The 12,331-nt window shown below is 37.2% G+C and overlaps 1 protein-coding gene across 2 annotated transcripts in view; it reads left to right on the plus strand.

The window, feature by feature from the left end:
• The window catches only part of RAB3C (RAB3C, member RAS oncogene family), a 293,347-nt gene that overhangs the window by 144,428 nt on the left and 136,588 nt on the right, over window positions 1-12,331 (plus strand). For both annotated transcript variants that reach the window (XM_009208455.3, XM_003899700.5), the window contains exon 3: window positions 1,261-1,379. In XM_009208455.3, the coding sequence (XP_009206719.1) occupies window positions 1,261-1,379 (119 nt within the window). The remainder of the gene's footprint in view (window positions 1-1,260; window positions 1,380-12,331) is intronic.

Raw genomic sequence — 12,331 nt, forward strand, 5'->3', positions numbered from 1 at the left:
AAGTGGTTTAAAAGAGGTAGCAGCTTATCCTAGATCACAAAGAAAAGAATAGAAACAAAGAAAAACATAAAAAAAAAAAAAACCTCTCCACTTTAACTCCATCCTCCCACATTCTGACTTTTTGTTATTATAATTTACATATATTTATATTGCTTATATCTTAACAGATTGTTGTAACTATCGTTGTTTTGATAGATTTGTCTTTTGGGCTTCATACTAGAGTTATGAGGGGATTGTTACCACAATTATAGAGTATTGTTGGTTTGTCTATGCACTTAATTTTACCAGTGGGTTTTATACCTTCAAGTGTCTTCTTTTTGCATATTAATGGAGTGTTTTTTCAAACTGAAGAACTCTCTTTAACATTTGTAGATGAGTGTGGTAGTGGTGAATTTTCTCAGTTTTTGTTTGCCTGAGAAAGACTTTATCTCCTTCATAGATAAAGGATATTTTTGCTGGGTACAGTATTCTTGGATGGCAGGTTTTTTCAGCACTTTGAAAATGCAGTCCCACTCTCTCCTGGCCTTTATGGTTTTCATTGAGAAACCTGTGGTCAGACAAATTGGAGCTCCTTTATATGTTATTTGCTTCTTTGTACTTGCTGCTTTTAGGATTCTCCATTTGTCCTTCACCTTTGAGAGTTTGACTATTACATGCCTTGGGGGAGTCTTATTTGGGTCAGATCTGTTTGGTATTCCCTGACCTTACTACATCTGGTTATTTATCTCTTTCTCAAGCTTTGGAAAGTTTTCTCTTATTATTTCTTTAAATAAGCTTTCTATCCCTTGCTCCTGCTCAACTCTTTTGAACACCAATACTTTTTAGATTTGATCATTTGAAGTACAAATATAGAGTTTGGTAGAAGAAATAAGATGTAGTGTTTGATAAATCAGTAGGGTGACTATAATTTACAATAATCGATTGTATGTTTTAAAGTAGCTAGGAGTGAATAATTTGAATGTTTCTGCATAAAGAAAAGACAAATATTTAAAATGTTGTATATCTAATTATACTGATTTGATCTTTAAAAATTATATAAATATATTAAATTATTACATGTACCCTGAAAATATCTACATCTATTATGTATCAGTAAAAAAATCATTTTGAAAAATCATTAGGGGAAACAAGACTAAAAAAGATAGCTATACACAATGAGTACACTTTAGACTCTATTGTGACTCTTTTCGGAATTATTAATCATTTCCCAAAAATGTATTGCCTCATTTCTGAAGATTATCTTTTTTTTTAATACTTTAGGATACAGCAGGCCAGGAAAGATACAGGACTATCACCACAGCCTATTATCGTGGAGCCATGGGCTTTATTTTAATGTATGACATTACAAATGAAGAATCCTTCAATGCAGTACAAGATTGGTAAGTTAGAGCAAATACTCTTATTGCTGATAATAATGGTTCTCCAGTCAACTCCTTCTTTCTCCCCAAAGCAGTGACCATACCGCAATGTAATGTATGTGTTTACATTATACTACAATCCCACTTGTGCTTCATTTAAAAACAAATGCTGTTTATGCACAGAAGCATTATTTAGGGATTGATAATAAGTCATTCTGATGATTTTTCTGCAGTTTGTTCATTTCCAGTGCTTTGCATTTTGTCATCATTGCTTCCATGGAAACTAGTGCATTGCTTTTGATTTTTTAAAATATAAATAATGAATAGTTTGGAAGTTTACTGATCTAAAATAGGGATCGAGGAACTATGGCTCATGGGCCAAATCTGGCCCACTGCTTGTTTAGTAAATCAACTTTTATTGGAATACACCCCCCTCATTGTTGTCTTTGACTACCTTAACACCACCACAGCAGTTAAGTAGTTGCAACAGAAGCCATATTGCTGGTAATGCCTAAAATATTTCCGATCTGGCCATTTATGAAAGAAGTTTATGGACTCCTCATCCAAAAGATTTGTTAAACAAGTTATTCAAATTGAAAAATTTTGAAGGACTGAGATAAAGGATAAGATAAAACCAAAACCATTTCTGACTCATAGCTGCATCAAACTATCTGAAAATACTTCTGACCCTGATGAGTGTTTACAGTGAGGGTTTATTCCTATGGCTACAGTATCCTGCATTCTGTCCCACCAGCACCTTGAGAGGAGACACTGAAAAGCCAAGGAGAAGGGTTATGAGCTCAAGCACAGGGCTAAAGAGGGCAGTTTGTCTGTGGAAAGAGCAAGAATCTATGTAGGGCTTTGTGTGGCATTAGGAGGGAAATGGAGCTCCCAAAATGGAGCTCCCACTGGTGATGACTAGGACTGACTGAAGAAATACCACATTATAACTGTAAATATAATCACAGACTATCTTATGTAAGGAAAACTTTGACAATACGTAGGCAAAAATATTCTTTTTTTGTTTGTTTTCTATGATAATATTATCCAAAATGTTTTTTACATATATATATATCAGTTCAATGAGGGTCAGATACTATTAAAAATATTTCCATTTGCTTTTTTTTTTTTTCTATTTTAATTGTTCATCTAGGAAGACTTCTTATTTACACACACACACACACACACACACAGTTACAATGCAAGAAATAATACCATTGGCGATAGCAATTCAAAAGAGAAATACAGGGTTATAAATTAAAAAAACAAGTTTAAGATGTATATGAAAAAATAATTATCTTCCACTGAGGAATACAGAAGAAAGCTTAAATAACTATTCTTTTTATATTATTTTTAAGAAAGCTTAAATAACTATTCTTTTTAGTAAACTGAATATTGTAAAAATGCCAGTTTTTCTCAAATTAATTGATAAACTCAAGGCAATCTCAATTAAATACAGCAGATTTTGTACAAAATGATATGAAATAGAAAATCCAGAGATAAGCACAAATCTATATGAGGATATAGTTTATGATAAAAGTAGCATTCAAGTTAGTGACAAAAAGGTTGGTTCAATTAAGAGTGTTATGACATCTAGTTAATTGTCACATATAGCATGAAACACATATTGCTATATAATATGGTAATTTTAACCTTGACTACTTTCTGTCTGAAAATGTTGAGATCCAGGAGTCCCAGGTCAGAAGTGCTCTTTTAAGTTTTCCAAAAGAACAAGATCTTAAAAACATGGAAGACCTCTGCCCAAAAGTCCTGCCTCATCAATGCCTGCTGAATTAATTAAAACTTCCTCAGCCTGACTTTCAGACATACATATTGGTGCCACTATATCTTCATGGCTTCATCTCTTACTATTCTAGAAGCAAACAAAACCATTCATTGTTTCTGGAGCCCAGCTTAAACTTTCCAACATTTGTGCTTCTTTTCTTCTATCCTTTTTTCTCTGCTTTGCTTGTCTCTTTCCTCAATCTGCTACTCCATCTGCCCCAAGGCATATAGATTTGTCAAAAACCAACAAAAGCCCCTTCTAGAAACAAACCCTTTTTTTTCATCCAAAATTATATGATCACTTGATTTATTAGGGTTTTTAAATTCATTCAACAAGCACTCATTGAGCACCTAACTCTTTGACAGCCAATCTGTCAGACATAGCATTTAGTACCTATGCCAGCATTTACTATCTCAGTTAATAGATCCACCATCACCCAGTTATCTGATGTAGAAATATGAGCAATGTCTTTTATTTCTTCCTCTTTTACGAATAGAATCTCATTGACCACCAAGTTCAATCATTTTGACTTTCTAAATGTCTCTCCAATCTATTGTTCTTTTTCTTCCTATTGCCAATGTCTTAATCCAAACCATTCATTTAGGAGTCTTTTATCTTGTCTCCTTATCTCAGGTTCCACCCTCTCCAGGTCATCCATCTGATTACCATCAGAGCTACATAAGTGAACCTTAGTACATCTCAGGCATTAAAAATAAAACTTCCAGTAATATCTTATTATGTACAGTAGTGATTCTGAGAGCACATGTTAATCACCTGTAGAGCTTTGACAGCATATACAAGCCCAGGCTCCACTCTGGATCTACTAAACCATATCTCCCATGAGATACATGGGCGTATGAATTTTTCAAGGCTCCACAAGTGATTCTGAAGCTCATTTCTGGCTAAGACCATTGATTTATAATGAAATCCAAACTCGCTAACATAGTGGACAGTGAAACCTCCAAGTATCTATTTCACTGACATCATCTCCTACCACTCTCTTCCATTTGCTCTATGTTTCATCTAAACAGAAATTTTCTGTTTACCTAAACTCCATCCTTTTACTACCTCTGTTTCTCTGCCTGAAATACTTTCTCTGTTATCTTTAAAAAGTCTATTTACTTTTCAAGGCTATCTCTTTTACAAAGCTTTAAAAGGTATCTCTGCCCCTTTTCCTACACCCTTCCACCTTTATTCACAGCGGACAATACTAGCCACACCCTCATCTCTGCACCCACACTACCCTAGCACTTTCTGAAGATCACAGAAGACGTAGCAGACTCTGCTATTATTTCATTATATTTTCATTAATCATTTTCCCCATTATAGAGTACAATACAATACAATACAATATATACACTCTTATTTTTTCTCATTTCTTTATCATGGTAAAATATAACGTAAAATTTACTGTCTTAACCATTTTTTCTGTATATAGTTCAGTAGTATTAAATACATTCAACCATCACCACCATCCATCTCCAGAATTCTTATCATCTTGCAAAACTTATATTTAAACGGTAACTCCCCATCACTCTCTCCCTGCACCCCTCAGCAAACACCACCCTGCTTTCTGTCTCTGTGATTTTAACTACTTTAAGTAGCTCATATAAGTGGAATCATGCAGTATTTGTCTTTTAGTGACTGGCTTATTTTACTTAACATACTGTCCTCAAGTTTCATCCATATTGTAGCATGTCAGAATGTCCTTCCATTTTATAATATTTTATTATATATAATAAAATATACATTATATATCATATATGTTTTATATATAATATACATACACATACACACAATATATGTTATGTAATATACATTGTGTGTATGTACATATATACACACAAAATATTGTATTTTATATTTATATATTTATATTATATATATATACACAAATATGCATATACTATATTAATCCAATATATATTTTGAATGGATGATCTAAAGTACTAAACAGAATTACATCCTGATTTCTCAGCAAAAAATATAGAAATTACTTCAAACTGACCTAGCCAGGAATTAATGGTTCTATTCTTCCTCTCAACAATAGATTTAAGATTGTATGTGTATTGCCACTATGGCACCAATTATATTTAACTTTTTGTTTTTCTTAAGTGTATACTTGTCTTAGGTTCCTACTAGATCAGAAACTATTTGTAGGGAAAGACTATCTTATTTATCTGTATTTCCTGTTTGACAAATAACTAGCACCAAATGGATATTTTAAGAATTATTATTAATTTCAAAAGTAAAAAAAAAAATCAGAAATCTTAAGAAATGTTTAAGGAATAAGAACAGAATTGTATAATAAATGAAAAAAGCCCTTTGGGGAAAACCATTCCAGTGCAGCTACTAAAACTTGCTTTACATGTACAGTATAATTGAATGGTGGTTGTGGGTGAGGAAGCTTGCTGATATTCAGTGATGGCCTTCTACAACAAGAAATAAGGTATTCTGAAAGAAATAAGCAAGAAGAAACACATTCTTTCAATTACTGGTCTCCAAGTGCTGATCTTAAGTGTATTAAAAAAATACAGAAAAACATATCTAGCAAAAAGAAAAATTAATCAAAGCTGAACTGCAGCTAAAGTTTCAGCTACTCTTCCCAACAAAATGCACTTTGATTATTCAGAAAGAAATAAAAAGCTTGCTGACTGTGATTTCTCCAGAATCCTAAAACTATCTTACTATATAGGAAGAATTAAAGTTCCCTTTAAAAAATATATATATATATATTACACGCAAATTCTGGTCTGTTAAGAAGAAGACAAGTGTATTAATCTGTTTTCAAGCTGATAATAAAGACAGCCAAGACTGGGTAAATTATAAAGGAAAGAGGTTTAATTGACTCACAGTTCCACATGGCTGGGGAGGCCTCACAGTCATGGCAGAAGGTGAAGGAAGAGCAAAAACACATCTTACATGGCAGCAGAAAGAGAGCATGTTCAGGGGAACTGCCCTTTATAAAACCATCAGATCTCGTGAGACTTAGTATCACAAGAACAGCATGGGAAAAAACCCACCCCATCATTCAGTTACCTGCCACCAGGTTCCTCCCATGACACCTGGGAATTATTACAATGCAATGTGAGATTTGGGTGGAGACACAACCAAACCATATCAGCAAGCATGGAGATTTAGGGAGAGTAGCAAGCAGCAAGCTAACAGATTATTTTGAGGAAATGGAAGCTATCTCTTTTTTGAAAACACATTAGACTGTGCTTTGAATTTTCCAGTGGAATTTTATTTAAGGAGTTAAATTACCCTCTTTGGCCAAATTCCCCAGTTCTGTAAAATTAATACAAAATTAAGCTGACTGTGAGCCTATTTAGAATTTATTTAGAATCTATAAATTTTCAAAAAGAATGTGAGAAACTCAACACAAAAAAATGCATACACTGTGGTTAGTAAAATATGAGTAGAGAGTAACTCCCAAGAATCAGGATGATGGTTGTAGCTGTCATTCTCTTGAAACAGAGAAGAAAAAGCTTTACGTGCTAATAGGTTATTGGGACATATGGTGCCTGGAAGCAAGAGTGAGGAGAAAGGGAGCATCAGGGAAGAGAAAGAACAAACATGGAGGAGGTTGGGATTTGAAAACTGATCTCTACTTGGTAGCAAGTATAACTGACCATTGATCTCACAGGAACACCTTCAGAGGTGCCTTATGAATAATGCATCTCAGGACAGACTATCTGGTAGAAGGAAGGAAGAACTGACCCATTAGCTCTTCTCTTCTATTGGTCCGATGTTTACTTCTGGGACTTTAACTCTTCCACACTTCCCAGTTACACATGTATGGGTGACTCATGGCTCAGTAGCAGCAGGGAAACTTCACTGTGGGAGGCAAGGGGTCTGTGGCCTTGGCCTGAGATGAGCTGCTTTGGGCTGTGCCAGTGTCATAACACAGGTGATAGTCCAGAAGAGCCCTTGCAGAAGTGGTTAGCAGAAGGAATGAACAAGTGGCCAAGAGCTCTTCAGACAGGTGAGTCTGGGAAGATCTGAGGGGCTGCATAAAAGGTGTCTTATAGAGAATTTCAAAGCTTATGAAAATCCAAAGGATCAAAACGGTTATTGTGCTTGAAATACAATTTGGTTATGAGATTGCTGTAAACCAAGGTAATAACCAAGGCCAAAAAATATTTTTTAGATATTTTATTTATTAAACATGATATATTATATAGCTTTCATTATAGGAAAGGAGAAAAAAAACATATCAATCTTACAGGGCAATAAGAAACTTCAAAAAAGTTTCTGTTGAATTTGGATGGAAATGCTTTTTATTTGGGGCACTTTGGGTTTATGTTAACAATAGCTTTTATAACTAGTACTAAAAAGGCTGTGAGACTTGTTTTTTTGTGTCTTGAAGAAGACAGAATATTTGAGCATCTTCAGTGAAGGCCTCTGTGAGTGGCTGGGCAAATATAATCCAAGCACATAGAGTTCTTGTGGTCTCAAATGATCCAAGAACTGAATGGTAACCACTCGGGTATGAATGGATTACATGCTACCTAGACTATCTTCTCTAAATGTCGCTTTTCTACTTTATGCCTTTGATAGGAGCTGGATAGGCAGTTTGATATGTAAAATTATGCTCTCTGAGGAAGACCTCAGGTGCTTATATTCCATCCAATATTTTGGAAACCAGATGCTGACCTTATATTAATATACTTGCTCAATTCTTTCTAGTTTCTGAACTTCTTTCAGTCCCTTGAACTTCTCATACGTCTGCGTCTCTCTTCCCCTGAGCTCTGCCTTTCATAACAAACCATATTCCTCCAACCTTCACCCAGAGCAAGCTAATTTATTCTCATCATTCAGATTTTAGCTAGATTCTCATTTCTTCTGAGAAGCTTTTCTTAATCCCAGAGTAGTTTAGTTGCTTATGTAGTGAGCTCTAGAGACAATACTACCCAGTATATCTTACAATGTCTTAAACTGCTTATTTGGTTATCTTTTTTCCTGCTAGATTCTAACTTCCTCAAAGATAAAGAGTTTGTTTATCTTCCCCACTTTTACATCCCAGTGCCTACTCTAGTGCCTGGCACTTAGTGGCTGCTCAATATTCATGGAATGAGTGAGTAAAACTACATAGAAAACAGACCTAGTGAGGTTATCTTAATTAATTGGAGTGTGTTATAAAAATCACAAAGATGTTAGATGGCTATAAACAATCATACTGGAAGCTGCGATGATGCTTATGATGTGCTTCAGACTTGTCCATGTAAAAATATGTGTCATCATGGTCCTTAACTAGGCTAATTTGCCAGGTATCTATTTGCTTAAATCTGCAGTTTTGTTGTGGAAAGTCGGGGACCCCAAACAGAGGGACCGGCTGAAGCCATGGCAGAAGAACATAAATTGTGAAGATTTCATGGACATTTATTAGTTCTCCAAATTAATACTTTTATAACTTCTTATGCCTGTCTTTACTGCAGTCTCTGAACGTAAATTGCAAAGATTTCATGGACACTTATCACCTCCCCAGTCAATACCCTTGTGATTTCCTATGCCTGTCTTTAATCTCTTAATCCCATCATCTTTTAAGCCAAGGAGGATATATGTCGCCTCAGGACCCTGTGATGATTGTGTTAACTGCACAAATTGTTTGTAGAGCATGTGTGTTTGAACAATATGAAATCTGGGCACCTTGAAAAAAGAATAGGATAACAGCAATGTTCAGGGAACAAGGGAGATAACTTTCAACTCTGACTGCCGTTGAACTGGGCGGAACAGAGCCATATTTCTCTTCTTTCAAAAACAAATAGGAATATTGCTTTTTCTCAACAAGGAACATCCCTGAGAAAGAGAATGCGTCCCTGAGGGGAGGCCTCTAAAATGGCCGCTTTAGGGACAGCTGTCTTTTACAGTTGTAGACAAAAGGATGAAATAAGCCCTGGTCTCCCGTAGCACTCCCAGGGTTATTAGGATGAAGAAATTCCCACCTAATAAATTTTGGTCAGACTGGTTGTCTGCTCTCAAACCCTGTCTCATGATAAGATGTTATCAATGACAATGCATACCTAAAACTTCATTAGCAATTTTAATTTCACCCCGTCCTGTGGTCTTGTGGTCCTGTGATCTCACCCTGCCTCCATTTGCTTTGTGATATTTTATTACCTTGTGAAACATGTGATCTCTGTGACCCACACCCTATTCATACACTCCCTCCCCTTTTGAAAATCGCTAATAAAATCTTGCTGGTTTTATGGCTCAGGGAACATCACGGAACCTGCCGACACGTGATGTCTACCCTGGACACCCAGCTTTAAAATTTCTCTTTTGCACTCTTTCCCTTTATTTCTCAGACCAGCTGACAATTAGGGAAATAGAAAAGAACCCATGTTGAATATCGAAGGTGGGGTTCCCCCAATATCTGGTGCCCAGGTGGTTTTTCTTTTTTTCTAAGTGCATGTGGGAACCTGATTCCCTTTGGTAGGTGTGGAGAAACATCATCGGTTCAGTCCACAGAAACGCGTGTTCGACTCCCTGATGACTGGTGAGTAGTCTGTGTATGGTCCGGGTTAACTGTGGGTCACACAGAGTCTGAAAATTATACTTATCTCTTCTATATGAGACTCTGGTTGAAACAGGGAATGATTCGAGTACCCATGGAAAATATGGTCACTCTATTCAGGGCAGTGGTAAAATTCTTTCCTTGGTTTCCTGAAAAAGGAACCTTAAATGTAGACCTGTTAAAACAGGGAATGGTCCAAGTAACCATGGAAAATATGGTCACTCTATTCAGGGCGGTGGAAAAGTACTGCCTTGGGTTTCCTGAAAAAGGAACCTTATATGTAAAAGTATTGGATCGTGTTGGTACAGCATTCTGGAAACTGGTCTCAACAGGTAATTTTGTTCTCGTCACTGTTTGGGATGATTGGGCCTTGGTACTTGCCATCCTAATACCTCCTCAATCTTCCTCTCCCACACAGCCTTCATTATCTGATCAGCCTCTCCCTTCAGCTACTCCTCCCCCACCTTATGATGCTAAAAATTCAGTGTCTAACTCTGGTGACTTTGGCTTAACGTTACCCCCTACTTATCTTCTTTTCACGAAGAACTGGTACTTGAAGCTCCTGGCCCGACTCACACAGCCTGGGACCATATATATGCTAATTCTTCCATCTTCAAACCTTTGCAGCATTTGCCTCTGGGCGTCACCTAATGGCTCCAGAACCAAACTACAACTTACCTATAATTATTCAGGCCCTCCCCCATCCACTTCAGCCCCTCACCCTCCTGTCATTTGGTTCTTCAGCCAGTCACTTTGCCATCCACTCGGCCTGCTTCTTTGTATCCTTCTTCACACATGAACGCCAGTAATCACCAGTATACTTGTGCTCCTTCTGCTCCCCCAATACCCCTTTCTCACACTCTCATTCCAGTCCGACCCTCTCACCCTCAGTTTCCCTTATCTACGCATGCTTTTCCTGTCACTTCTATGCCGACTCCATCTCAGATGCCTACTCTTGAAACTTCAATGCAACGCTTATTATGCCAAAACAAATAAACACGTGGATTAGATGTGTGGACATATCCATATGCGCTAGACCCACCTAACTTCTAAGGGGTACAAATGCATCATTATGTATCTGTTAATCTTACCTTTTTAAAAGAATTTAAGGATGCTTGCACTCAGTATGGTCCTACTTCTTATGTTAAAATGGTATTACAAACTTTTGGTGTGGAGGTCACTTTACTTCCTTTAGACTGGGACCTTTTGGCAAAAACTGTTCTGACCCCATCTCGGCATTTATAGTTTCGTACTTGGTGGTCAGAAGAGGCTCATTTGCAGGCTCAACTAAATCGGATTAATGGCATTCTAGTTACTCAGGCTCAGCTCACAGGCTCTGATAGTTTCTCTGATACTTATGCCCAATTAAACTTTGATTCTCTTACCACAGAACAAGTAACAAAGGTGTGTATGAGAACTTGGGATAAATTACGCGCTCCGGGCCAAGCTCCTGTTTCTTTTACCATGGTTAAACAAGGTCACTCTGAATTATACCCTGATTTTTTAGCTAAATTACAAGATGCTGTTGAAAAATCTGTCTCTGATGAGCGTGCTCAAGGTATTCTCCTTCGTATGTTAGCTTTTGAAAATGTGAACCATGAGTGTAAAATGGCCATGTGTTCTGTCTAATGACAAAATTTACCTGATCACGAAGTGTTGCCTTCATATATTAAAGCTTGTGAAGGCGTTGGATCAGACATCCACAAAGCTATTCTGTGGGCATGAGCCATGAAGGACACCAACCAAACTAGTCCCACTAATTCTTTTCTTGGAGCCTACTATAATTGCGGCCAACTTGGTCATAATCGAAAAAATTGCACTGTTAAAAACTTAAAAGCAGCCAAGCCGGCTCAACAAACATGGCCAAATGCTGCTGCTACTGTTTGCCCACGTTGTTGCAAAAGTAAACTTTGGGCAAGTAATTGCTGCTCTAAGTATGATATAGATGGAAACCCCCTGCCACACACCAGGGAAATGGGGAGCGGGGCCAGTCCAAGGCCCCGACATCAAATGGGACACTTCAGACTTAGACCAACATTGCGTTTCCGCTTCAGGCAGTCCCAACGCAACCCCCAGCACAAACATACTTACCTACAGCCAACCCAAATGGGTCCCAGCCTTTCCTTCTGTCTCAGTACAATGCTTGTCCACCTCCACTGTAGGGGGCGGGGTGATTGATCTCTGTAGTACTATTACTCTGTAGTACTAGTACATGTAGTACTCAGTCCAAAGCATGAAGAGATTACTAAACCCCTCCCAGTTACTATAAAAGAAAACAGGGCAGGTTTAGGTTATCATTTTTAGTGGCGGCCGCTGCCACGCCTCCTGATCCTATCCCTTTACCATGGAAATCTGACACACCCGTTTGGATTCAGCAGTGGCTGCTCTCTAAAGAAAAACTGGAGGCTTTAACTCACTTGGTTTCTGAACAGTTACAACTTGGAAATGTGGAACCTTCTCTTTCCCCCTGGAATTCTCCTGTGTTTCTAGTAAAAAAGAAATCAGGCAAGTGGTGGATGGTAACCAATTTAAGGGCCATTAATGCTGTAATTAAACCTATAGGGGCCATTCAACCCGGCATGCCTGCCCCTGCTTTAATACCTAAGAATTGGCCTCTCATAGTTATTGATCTTAAATATTTTTTTTATATTGCGTTACATAAATTGGATT

Source organism: Papio anubis, chromosome 5 (genome assembly GCF_008728515.1).
Source record: "Papio anubis isolate 15944 chromosome 5, Panubis1.0, whole genome shotgun sequence".
Taxonomy (NCBI): Eukaryota; Metazoa; Chordata; class Mammalia; order Primates; family Cercopithecidae; genus Papio; species Papio anubis.